This window comes from Haplochromis burtoni, unplaced genomic scaffold (assembly GCF_018398535.1).
Source record: "Haplochromis burtoni strain Fernald_Lab_line unplaced genomic scaffold, NCSU_Asbu1 Contig_561, whole genome shotgun sequence".
Taxonomy (NCBI): Eukaryota; Metazoa; Chordata; class Actinopteri; order Cichliformes; family Cichlidae; genus Haplochromis; species Haplochromis burtoni.
The window spans coordinates 243,239-256,588 of NW_024582922.1; the positions used below are offsets into that span (position 1 = coordinate 243,239).

Sequence of the window (13,350 nt, forward strand, 5' to 3'; positions counted from 1 at the left end):
GGTTACTGCGTTCACCAGATATCAACACAATTTCGATCCGCTCCTCACGTGTTAACCTCTTCGACATGTCAATGGCTGTGAACAAAGAGAAACTTGTAAATAACTCATGAAAGAATAAAGTTACGTTGAAACCAAGCACACCATTGTTTTTCTTGTGACATTACCAATAAGTTTGATGTGTCACATGGCCCTCTTCCTATTGAAAAAACAAAAGTTGTATCCAAGATGGCCGACTTCTAAATGGCCACCATGGTCACCACCCATCTTGAGGAGTTTGCCCCCTCACATATACTAATGTGCCACAAACAGGACTTTAATATCACCAACCATTCCCATGTTATTACGGTGTATCCATATAAATGGCCCACCCTGTAGATTAGAATGTGTGTTTGTATATAAAAAAAATTACACAAGTTACACTTGTTATTAAGGTCTAGTTACAGATACACAGCAACAAACAAAGTGTAAAACCTTGTGCTCAAGTTGCCTTGCTGTGTGTAAGTTTCAACTTACAAATATGAATTTTCACCCAATTGTTCTTCCTTTCAGCTAATTGGTCAATGCCATGTCAATCACAAATTTAACAATCCAATCAGAGAACAGATGGATGTGGTTGTCTGAGGGGTACCTTACTGAGCCTCAGGTCCTGGAAGGGTGATGGTCCTTTCACGTGCCAGCCCAGCGTTGTCCTTCATCACCACGAAGGAAAACATTCTGTGCGTGTCAGAGTTCGGTGAAATTTTATAGATGCACCAACCTAAAATGTTCAGATATTTTGGTTTACAAGGTTACAAAACTCAGTTCACAACTATGCAAAATATGTATGAGCACAATTTGAGCCCATAGTTTTCATTGAAAATAAACATTTAGTTCATATTTGGGAGAGTTGTTGACAATAAGAGAAATACAGATGATCACCAGATGCCATCAGAAGACTTTTCTATGGGAAGTTTAACAAACTAAATGTGATTCCGTTCATTAGAGGTCCCTTAAAGTTAAAAGTCCTGTTTATGTTATTTCATCTTATTTTTATAAGAAAATGTGAGTTTGTTGTTACCCGTTTCAGATCTGAACCTTTATTTATCTTTAGTATTTCAGAGTAATTTGTTTATGGGGGCAAAAGTAATTTTGCTGGATGAGTTCTTTGCTGTTTACGTACTAGTCTCAAGAACAAAAACTATTTTTATGTTTACAGGAGATGTTTGATAAGTTTTGACCAGCTCTAATTGACACCGGTTGTATGAAGGTTAGTTTTATATTTGATCATTTTACAGTAAATGTTGTTTTGGTGAGTTGTTTCCTATGTTGGACCTCGGTAAAGCAGGCCTACAGATCGGCCTGCACCTCTTTGGCAATCAGCAGTAAGTAGTGCAACCCGACTGTTTGCTGGAGGTTTCTGGCTGTTGATGGGTGAAATTGTTTGTAAAGAGAGCGCCGCACCGAAAACCTCCTTGTGAGATTTCTTTTGGTGACGCTCAGGTTGCCACAGTCTCAACAATTAATATGGGAGACAACGGTTGTAAACTACTTGCAGAGTTGTTTTAAAACTGAAAAGTTTGCCTCTAAAGAAAAAGCTAACTGCTCTTGTAAGGTGCAACTTTTATTTTGAAGATGAATGGTCTCTGTCTCAGTACAGCTTGGGACTTAGTTAGCAAGTGTTTGCAGACCCGTCTGTATCTTCCATGCAACCTGAGGGAAACAGCAGAAATCTGCTAGTGACCAAAGCAATCCCGAGCAGGTTTTTGGTGCATCACTGTGCAGTCTTTCCAATGAGTTTTAGGCAGACAACTCCCAGCGTCCTCCACGAACCACTCAACAATTGACTTGGGATTACATATGTTGGTTGGCAACCAGTCTGTATGCCTGTGTGACTGAGGTCTTAGTTATAGTTGTTTTGAATTAATTCAGAGGCCTGTATCACAAAGTTCGCTGTACTAACAATGAACAAGAACAAAGTGCCCAAATGCAAAGAAAGAAGTGAAAAAAAATTCAATAATGAAAAGACAACATTGTTTCATTTGTGTTATTTAAAGGTTCATCAACTGCAGTTGACCCCCCAATAACCACATGTGAATAGTTTAAATCCACAAATACCTGAGATCCCTCTAAAAACACCTATAACTGCCTGTTTTAATAGTTCAAACACCAAATATAACTTAAACTGTCATCCTAATGAAGATAACCTGATAATACTGAACTGTGAATAGGTGGGGGTCGAGAACACTACTTTGTAAGTATGGCAGATTATTTGACAGTAAGGAGGCATATAACTGATGATTCCTCTGACTCCACATTAGATTGACAGTTCAGACTCTCATGGTGTGATTCACACTTAAGAACTCAAAAGCTGCTTGCTGCTGCAACATGCCGTGAAAAGTTGTTTGACATTTTTACTAACTGCAAAGCCATCCGGTGGGCCGGATCGGACACTTCAGAAGGCCGGTTCTGGTCCACAGGCGGTGCATTTGACATACTCGCTACAGATATTCTACAGGGAACGTCAAATTGTTTCCAGAGTCTGTGAACACCCTTGCACCGCTCCCGCAATCTGTGGGACTTTTATCAGCACACAGTCATTTTAAAACTCTTCGGGGTTAGTCATTGTGAATGTCGTCCTGCTTGGATTGTCTTGACTTTTGTTTAATGTGTAATGTCTTGTTGGTTTGTTGTTGAAATTTGGATTAAAGTTGTTATTTTTCCACTTCATTATTTTACCCTGTGTGCACAATGGTTTTTTCTTCTATTAAACATTTTATTGGAAAATATTCTAGTTGGATCAATATTGTGACAGTGTTTGAGTTTACTGCAGTAATCCCACCTGTGCAGAATCTATCAAAAGATTGTGTTAGGGGGTTAGGGTGAAAAGTAACTTCATAAGAAGCCAAATTTAGATCAGTGCGTTGAGCGGGTGACCACATGCCATACAGCTGAGAGCAGCCCGCCCGGGTTTGAGTCTGACCCGCAGCCCCTTGCCGCATGCTTTCCCCTACTTTACTGTCCTTTCTTCACTGAGTCTATCAATTTTAGCTGAAGAAGTCCAGAAAGAAAAATCTGTTAAGACAGTTTTCAGAGATTTCATGTAATAAAATAACCTCCCTGTTTACTCTTAATTCCTCTCTATAATTTCTAATTAAATAGAAGTTTCTTGTATTAAATCCTAGATTTATATGTCAATGTGAATTTAAAAGTACAACTTACACTATACCCATTTCTTAACATTTTGAAAAATCATTTACATTAAACACCTTTTTGTTCAAAAGTATACTTTTAAAATACCTTAAAATGTGAAATTTAGTTTAAATAAAGTTATTAATATTTTAAAATGTAAATATAAAATGCAATTTATAAAATAATAATTAGAAAATACCTATGTTAAGAGTATTTTTGCGTTATATATTAGCTCATGTGATATAGTGTTAACTTTTCATTTTATTGAATTATTGAAATTTTAACTGTTTAATGGAGAACATAAAAATAATGACAAATATGTTAATTTGTTTATTTGTTAGATTACTTTTAATATAGCCAATTTAGTCTAAACCATTGGTTGTTAATAGTACTAAACTGAAATTTTAATGTTTGTTTTAATTATTTTTTATATTTAGTAATGTATATATGTATAACAATATGAATTAATCTAGAGGCTTTAGTGAATTAAAGTCAGAATATTAACAGACAACACTTTATTAGTAGATTTGATTTTTTTTTCTTTATAGTTTTTTTCCTTATGATTTTAAGCTAAATACCTGAATGTAACCATTTTAATAAAAGGGCAATAAGTTAAAGTAACCAAATAACAGAAATGACCATTTTTGTCATACTTGAATGTCACCTGTCATTTTGCTTTCGAGCAGCCAGACTTTCTTGTAATTTTTCTAATGATGTGTAGACAACGTCACAAAGCACCAATTTTAAATTATATCTTTAGTCATTTTGTTACTATCACCCTGTCACACAAACACATATTTTCTTCAATTTCTATGTAAAATGACAAAAATATAAGTTTAATAGGTATAAAACTGTATTTTCTTATATTCGACTGAGCAATAATCACTGTGTAAAATCACTCAAATGTGCAATCCACTGGTATTCCTATTTATCCATATTATATATTCTGTGTTTATATATGTGTATATATGGTATATTTATGCCTATATCCTTACTCTCATTCCCCTTTTCTGTATCTGTAACATGCTGTGCTTCTGTCGGTGCTGTGCTATTGGACAGAAGCCCCTAATGTAAAGGTCCCCGAGGTCACTGCAGACTGTGCATCATCCAATGCTGAGGGCTAAAAGAGGAGATAGAGCTTTTGAAGCTTGAGATCTATGAATTTGGTGATTTGTTTTAAAAGCAGCTAAAAATATAATCTTTTTAAGCTTGCTTTTGAGTAACTTTTTGTTCTAACATTTAACCATTTTTGTTATGATGTTTGTCCTTAAAGGTGCTACATTAAAAATGCTTTTCACTTACTTTACTATAATGCCATGATTTTCACCAGCATCTTAAATGTACAGCAGACATCAGTCTTACTGGGGTTAGCTAGTAAAAGTCACACCAGCAGGGGAACTAAATAACGCCTGATTTTCTTTTCTGGACACAATTTGTAGCTGCACCAGAATCCGCCGGAAACGCACCCTGCGCTGTAGTGTGTGAATGTGTTCTTCGTCAAAACACAGCTGAGAAAACAAACAAACATGTTTTACTGGATGAAGAGCGGCAGCAGCGGCGGCCCCGAGCCGGTCGACAGCGTCGGTAACATGTCTAAGAGCGACATACTGAGAGGAATCGTCACCGAGAAAATGAGCACAGCCGCCCGCGAGATCTTGGCGGTGGTGGAGAGGACTGTAGCCGACTACGAGGAGGAGGCTGCGGGCTTCAGGCGAGAGATCGGCCGTCAGAGGAGACTGCTGGAGCTCCTGCAGCCTAACGTCTCTCTGGAGAGAAGAGGTGAGTGGACAAATAAAGCTGCTCGCAGCCACAAAAAGCTGATTTGTAAATTTAGAATTTGCCGAACTTCGTTTAAAAATGGCTGATTTTACGTTTACAAGCTGTTAAACATACAGATGTGTAATTACAATAAAATGTGAATGCAGGGAAAATAATATTAGCGTTATTTGCAATTCGGCATGAATCTCTCTCAGCTTAAGTGTAGAGAAGAGCAGATGATTCAATTTTTTGTTTTTGTTTTTTTTCCCTGAACTAGACCTTGAGGTGTATAAAGCCTCTACTTGAGGTAGAACCTTCAGCCTGGAGTGGTTATTCCATACATTTTTTTAGTGCCATGACCTCAGACTTTGAGGGACTAATTAGAATTTCTGCTGCTTCAGGCTGTTCCAGTGAGATGGAGGTCGCCAACAGAAAACATCTGAGACCACCCAACTAAACTCTTCTTGAGCGTGCAATCTGACTTACTGCTTTTTATTATCCACGCTCTCATGGCTGTTGTACAGACTCTTAAAAGCATGTAGCAACAGGCCATATAACCCATAACCACGCCCTTCTTCTCACAAGATATGCCATTGGGCGTAATGTAGTTATCCTTGAGAGCATAAGAGTCTGGTCTAATTCTTATCCCAGATTGTCATTCTTTGTTTTGTTTTGGTGTTTTGTTTTGTTTTTTTTTGTCTTTTTGGAATCTAGAGTTAATGTTTTCTTAGTGGTTTACATAATAAAAACAATGATCAACAGGAAGGAGCGTCTTTGGAGCTGCAGTCAAACACCACAGTCACACAAAGCTGATATATTGATCAAATGTTCTTTTTGACCAAAAATCACAAAGTCCTACAGCCTGATGTGGAGAGGCATGAGGTGGAAGTCGTGCCTGAGGACAGAGAGGAGCAACAGCCCAAGCAACAGACAGGTATGTCTGAACAGTCTTACCATTAATTGTTTTTCTTTTTGGGGGGGGGTTCAAGGCTTTTATAAAGAATATTGCAAAATGACACAGGCACCCCATAACATGGGTAACCCCATATATAGGTATATATCCAGAATACAACCAGTTGGCAACCAGATGAGTTGCGCTTATTGGCACAGACTGATTAAGATTGATTGCAACATGTTGGCAGTCTGTCCATGTTTGTAAATTGGCCTCCAGTTATTTGCAAACATCACCAATTTGTCACCAGCAGTCAGTCAAAAGTCAGCCTGACTGTTTAGAACCAATTTGCCTCCTACTGTGTGTTAATAAGGAGGTTCAAAGTTTTTATTTTTTATCACCATGGCCTCATCTGGTCAGAATGCAAAGAAAACTGCTATCAATTAGTTGCCGTATATCTTGGTTTACTTCACTGTAATCAGTAGTAACTTAAAGGAAGACACGCATGGACTGCTAAACTCTGAAAGAGAAAACAAGTCATTTAAGTTAATGACTTTAAGTCATTAACTTAAATAAAGATTTAAACTGAGAACTACAAATCAAACTCACCTAAGCTGCCGCCCCATGTGGGAGTGAAAAGAGGGCATGAAAGTGAGTGCAGTGCTTATATAATGTGCGCCAGGCGAGTTCAATTAATCAAATTATTACTAAAGCAAACTGACTAAACCACATGTATCGTGTCTTTATCATCATATGATTCAAATTAAAAACCATAACAAAAAGTGACTTCTGATGTATCCAGGTGTGGAGGACACTGAGAGCCTGGGCCTGCTTTGGTACGACGACATTGATGACGATGAAGAGGAGCAGGAGTTGATGCAACCAACAAGTTCCCGACAAAAACGAGAAGATCTAAAGGACCCAGATTATAAAATGCCGTCAAGGTTAGAACAAACACCACTTTAAGGAACAACAAACTGTAGAGGTTTGTGATATGGCCAACAATATGTGGATGGTCCCCAAGTTTATTTGCATTTGCTTTATAGTCTTTTATGGCACTGACTTAGTTCCTGCATTTTCGCCAGAGTTCCGACTATCAGGAAGAAGCCCGGCAGACCTCGCATCAGTGACACAAAGAACCATATAGATCTCAGAGTCCGCATCCTGGAGGACTCTCACACCAATGTGCTCTCTAAGACGAGTATGAAATGTTAATCATTAAGGTTTTGTATTTGTCTGTTATGTGGTACAGTGTTAGCCGTGCTATTAATACCATTTTTTCTTTGTTCCTAATTCAAAGCATTTTCCAATGCTTACAAAAATATTTAATTACATTATTTATCATCAGAAATAGTCAAAGACTGGCCAACTAATCACTTGAACTAATGAATACTAGGGCAAGGTTTGGTTTTACTGACTGCCTAAGGACTATTGATCTTAAGATGAATTTCTTCTGTTCCAGTATTCAAGAAGTTCCCAGCACACGACCTGAAGTGCCCTCTTGGTCTACAGGAAGCTGACTTCCTGGACCTGTTGAAGTCCACCTTTCCTCAGCTGGCAGATGATGAACCTTTTGACTTATTCATAACTGACAGAAGCCGGAAGCTCCAGCCCCTGAAAGTGAAGACTGTGACTCCAGAGGAGATCCACATGTTTATTGGAAACTCTGCCCTCTACATCCGCCTGAAGGTAGATGCTGTACCTGTTTGTGCTGCTTTTGCCTCTGACATTGGTAGGATTTTGATAATTTTGCCTCTTTATACCACAATAACAGATTTAAAATGTAACAATCATGATGTGATTTAAATGTACACTTTAAGATTTTACAAAAATGTTAAAGAAATTTTAGCTATTTTACTCTCAGTTAACATAAGTACTGATAATAATTTGGAAATGAACTCTTACAGACTAGTGAGGAGGGAGAGAAAGAGTTTCCCCCTTCACCAACAAACGATGACTGTCCATCCAGCGATGCTGACATATCAAAAAACAGTGAAGCTGAACTCCAGTCAAGGTAAAAATAAAAACGGGTATAAGGATTTGTGTGCTCTTGATTGACCGACGATATCAAAAACAAGACTCTAGAATGTTGATGTAAATGGCCTGTATTTATATAGCGCTTTACTAGTCCCTAAGGACCCCAAAGCGCTTTACATATCCAGTCATCCACCCATTCACACACTGGTGATGGCAAGCTACATTGTAGCCACAGCCACCCTGGGGACCTTTTACTACTACGTGAGATCAGAGATCAGGGTTTCACTCAATCTAGACGCTGGATTGTGATAATTCAATGAAAAACATGAAATTTAAAAAATTATTGAGGGAACAAATTCTGATCTAACGAATACCAAACCCAAAATTCTGTGGTTCAAGTTCTCTAATGGATGAGTTTGTTGTTTTTAGTTATTGCAAGTAGACGAAACCTATGGCTTTTATGTACAGACGCTCAGTACTTAAAACTTACCTTTAACCATTTTGTTCCACAGCAGCTCTGATCAGCATACAGACAGTCCCAGTGTGGACATGCTGGCCAGCAGCTCAACATCACAAAAGCAAGACCTGCAAACAGATGAAGAGGCCTGTGAGAGGGAAGTGGACAGCAAAGATGAACACAAAGCCTTGGCTGTAGACAAATGCTTTAAACCTGTTTCTGAGCTCCAGGTGACAAAAAAGATGAAGAAACAAGTGCGCAAAAGTGACATGAAGGAGATAGAGAAGAGTAAAATAGCCTGTAAAGTGTGTGGAGTGTGGTACTTGAACCTGGGCAGCTTGATCAAACACACCTGGAGTCACCTGGAGGAGCCACAGGGTGGTTGTGGAGTTTGCGGAGAGCAGTTTGAATCTGTGGATGAGTTGAAGAGACATATCAGAATTCACCAGAAAACTCACGACTGCTCATATTGTGGGAAATCTTTCTTCACCATCGTCGGTCTTAACAGCCACGTTTCTCTGCACACAGGAGACAGGCCATTCAAATGTAAGATTTGCAGCAAAACCTTTGCTTACATGTCTGGTCTGAATGTTCACCATTGGGTCCATGTGGAAGAGAAACCACACAAATGTGACATTTGCCCAAAATCCTTTGGTTTGAAGGCGCAGCTCCAAGCTCACAGCAAGATACACACCAGCAAAGACAGATACGTCTGCAATATCTGTGGAAAGTCTGTCTGTGACCTTCGATCTTTGACCCGCCACAAGTTCACTCACTCTGGAGAGCGGCCGTATGGCTGCCAAATCTGCGGGAAGCGTTTCAAACTTTCCGGCAACCTGAAGTCCCACGAGAAGATCCACATGGCTAGGGAGCGACCTTTTCTCTGCCACATCTGCTGCAAATCCTTCCTGTCAAACTGCAGCCTGATGACTCACATGAAGACGCACAGCAGCGAGAGGCCGCATGTCTGCGGCGTGTGCAGCAAAGGCTTCGTGTCCAACGGCGAACTCAAGGTTCACATGCGAGTGCACACTGGTGAGGCGCCGTACGGCTGTTCCGATTGCGGCCGTTTCTTCAAACGCAAGACTCACCTGACCAACCACATCAGGAGCCACTTGGGCATCAAACGGTTTGTGTGCGCGATCTGTGGAAAGGCGTGCTCTCGCCAGGAACACCTGACGGTCCACATGAGGACCCACAACGGAGAGAGACCGTACCAGTGCACCATCTGCGAAAAAGCCTTCACCCAGAGCCACTGTCTGAAAACGCACATGAAGAGCCACCAGGTGGAGGAAACCTCTGTCCCCAGTCCATCCACAACCTAAACGACACTGAAAACAACAACTTTTTTTTTTTATCATAATATACTTACAGATGCAGTTTGTTTTTGTTTTTTTTTAATCTGTGAACTTTATATTTCATTTTTTTTAAACTGGAAAAAATGTTGTGGATTTTTTTTTCTTCTTTTTCTAACTTTTTGTGCTAAAACACGTGGTTCTTAGATCATCATGTCACTTACAGCAAACATGTAGTCTGGTGACCAACAGTTCTACTAAATCGTTACTTGTTTGGGCATAAAGACCTAAGTTACTGAACGACCTACTTATAAAATAAAACAAAAAAAATCACAAAGTTCTGTAAAAAATATGGTACAGTAAAATGTTAGTCGTGTAAACCACTCTGCTTTAAATAAAAAGGGGAAAAAAGTTAACTATTTGAATTCTTGGTTTGTTTCTTTTCTCTTTTAACACAGTAATACTGATAATCAGAACTCTCAAAATTAGTTTAGTATGATGAAAGTCTTTGAGTTTCATCTTGTTTCCTAATTGTTCCCCTTAATTGTGTTTCAGGGGGAACTTTGTATTAATCAAATTGTTTTAGAAGTGAGCTAATATCAAGCCAACAGCCATTGTAAACAGATGTTCCCAGATTTTTTTCTTAGAAACCACAGATATCCTCCGCAGTTGTTTCAAAGGAAAACGCACCTTTGAGTGTTGAAATGCCAGTGTACTCAGAGGCGGGGATTTGAAAGTAGCCAATCCGAGAGCGTTGTTCATCTCTCTTAATTGCATCTCCAGCAGATGCAGTCCAGCGTTCCCACATCATACATGTAGCTATCTCGAGTGTTTTTCATTTTGTTCTTAAAGTCCTGCATCCCCAGATTTATATATTCAGGGTTTAAACTATAAAATCATTTATAGGCAATTTTGTTTTACCACATCCAAAATTCAAGGTTTTTCAAAATTCACGGGTGCTCTTGGACCGTAACCCCCCATCAATTTCAGGGCTCAAATGTACATTAACACACACTTTAGATCAGCATATAATTGTAAAAGTGGACAGTCAGAATAACGAAAACCAGTAAAAAGCTTTAAAAAAAGCCAAAAATCTGCTGTCACCCAGAACTCCTCTGTATTCATACAGCGCCTTTCATCACAGCAGCCCTAACAGCATTAACTGCTGCAGTGCTTGTATCTACTAGGGCAGTAAGTGCAGGTGCTTTCCACCACAACGAGTCTCAAAATCATTTATGTTTGTGAGCTACAGTTTGACTGTAGCTGTTCCTTACCACTAAACTATTGCCTAATCTAATAAAACCAGCCTGCTGTCATGAGGAAAATATAAAATATTTGCCCTTATTTGTACTGAGATGTCAGAAAAAAATTGTTGAAAATCTGTCTGAGAAAAAAAAACATCAGTGGTTTTTCAGTCATGACTCATGTTGGTTCTTTAACATTAATTCATGTTGAAGTGTTATTGGTCATTCTAGTCTGATCACATATTGTTATGATCAGACATTTAAATAATATATTCATCCCACTGAATTGTGTTAATATTGTTTATTGTATTGGATGCGTCAAAGCTTGAAGGTGTGTTTTGTTGTCTTCATTACTGTAGAAAATAAAAATGGTTTAGTGGCAATTAAAATGAGTTCAGAACTTGAGTCATCTCTTAAATCCTGAAAAACTGCTCTATTTTATTTTATTTTATTTTATTTTATTTTATTTTATTTTATTTTATTTTGGGAAGCAGAAAAACTGCTACTGCCACTGAAATACTGCAGATGGCAGCAGAAACTTCCAACCTTGCAATAATAAAGTGGAGGAAAAAAAGAACAAATGTTGTTTCTCTGCAGAAGGAATTAGAGCCTCACCAAAACAAAACAAAAACCAACCTTGAGAAACATCAAATAAAAAATAGAAACACTTGAGTGCGCAATGAAAACATAATTAACTAGAGATAAAGGAGGCGCGGAGAGATCAGCGAAAGAGTTAACTTAAACAAAAAAAAAATCTCCACACAGAAACAACCATCCAGGTTTATAAAACTTTGAAATCCAGAAGTTTCTCTAAACTTAGGAGCTGAAAAACAATCTTTTTGGGGGGATTTCTGTCGTATTCTGTGTCATTTTACACTGTTAGTTTGTATAAAAATTGACCAATACTTTACGTTTTGTTTTAAACCTTTAACCCTGCAATTATATATATACAAAACTACCTTGTACTGCTATTGTTTTTAGTACAAATAGCCTAAAATATCACATTAGTTGCAGACATCAGTCATACAAATAAAATAAAGGGGGTTGTATTTGCGAGTGAGGGAGCAGAGCACTGACTCTGTGATGTCTGCAGCAATGTGGAAGACCTGGCAGTCTATCCATTCTTACAAGCACAAGCTGAAAGTAGAATAAAATATTGATGTCAAGTAGTGGGAATAAGTAGGACTCTAAACTGTACAACAGTGTTTTGATTCTGCGTTCTGCAGCGTTCTTATATTTAAAAAAACTCCTATAAATCACTTTGAGGGATTAAACCTTGCCTCTCTTCCCTCGCATGATCTGATATCGTCGTGTTCATGTTGTTCATGTTGTTCCAGATCAACATAGTAAATGTTGTTCCAAGATCAACATTGCAAGTGACCAATCAGAATACTATGTTGATCTGGGAACAACACCAACACAACGATATCAGATCGTGCGTGATCTCGTGGGCTGTGATGGAGATCATCCTAATCACTTACACAAATGGAAAAAATTTTTAAATAACAAAAAAAACCCCTTTCTAAGGGCCATATTATGGTTTAAAATAAAATTTTAAACTCCCAACTCCCTTGGAAGAGCCGGGCCCCCCAATTTAATTAAAAAAACACAAAAAATGAACAAATAATTTAAAATCCTAAAACCCCATCAAAAAACCTTCTTTCTTGCCAGCCACGCTGTGGAGTACTTGGACACGTGTGATGGAGCATTGTCCTGCATGAAAATCATGTTTTTCTTGAAGGATGCAGACTTCTTCCTGTACCACTGCTTGAAGAAGGTGTCTTCCAGAAACTGGCAGTAGGACTGGGAGTTGAGCTTGACTCCATCCTCAACCCGAAAAGGCCCCACAAGCTCATCTTTGATGATACCAGCCCAAACCAGTACTCCACCTCCACCTTGCTGGCGTCTGAGTCGGACTGGAGCTCTCTGCCCTTTACCAATCCAGCCACGGGCCCATCCATCTGGCCCATCAAGACTCACTCTCATTTCATCAGTCCATAAAACCTTAGAAAAACCAGTCTTGAGATATTTCTTGGCCCAGTCTTGACGTTTCAGCTTGTGTGTCTTGTTCAGTGGTGGTCGTCTTTCAGCCTTTCTTACCTTGGCCATGTCTCTGAGTATTGCACACCTTGTGCTTTTGGGCACTCCAGTGATGTTGCAGCTCTGAAATATGGCCAAACTGGTGGCAAGTGGCATCTTGGCAGCTGCACGCTTGACTTTTCTCAGTTCATGGGCAGTTATTTTGCGCCTTGGTTTTTCCACACGCTTCTTGCGACCCTGTTGACTATTTTGAATGAAACGCTTGATTGTTCGATGATCACGCTTCAGAAGCTTTGCAATTTTGAGACTGCTGCATCCCTCTGCAAGATATCTCACTATTTTTGACTTTTCTGAGCCTGTCAAGTCCTTCTTTTGACCCATTTTGCCAAAGGAAAGGACGTTGCCTAATAATTATGCACACCTGATATAGGGTGTTGATGTCATTAGACCACACCCCTTCTCATTACAGAGATGCACATCACCTAATATGCTTAATTGGTAGTAGGCTTTCGAGCCTAT

General features: G+C 38.9%; 1 protein-coding gene across 1 annotated transcript; it reads left to right on the forward strand.

The window, feature by feature from the left end:
• Positions 1–4,953: 4,953 nt before the first annotated feature.
• On the forward strand, positions 4,954–12,228 carry LOC102297097 (zinc finger protein 883). Its single transcript, XM_014330520.2, has 6 exons — positions 4,954–5,860; positions 6,621–6,762; positions 6,904–7,019; positions 7,281–7,507; positions 7,726–7,832; positions 8,308–12,228. Exons 1-6 carry the CDS (start codon positions 5,752–5,754, stop codon positions 9,575–9,577), a joined length of 1,971 nt encoding a protein of 656 aa, XP_014186006.2. The 5' UTR covers positions 4,954–5,751; the 3' UTR covers positions 9,578–12,228.
• The last annotated feature ends 1,122 nt before the right edge of the window (positions 12,229–13,350 follow it).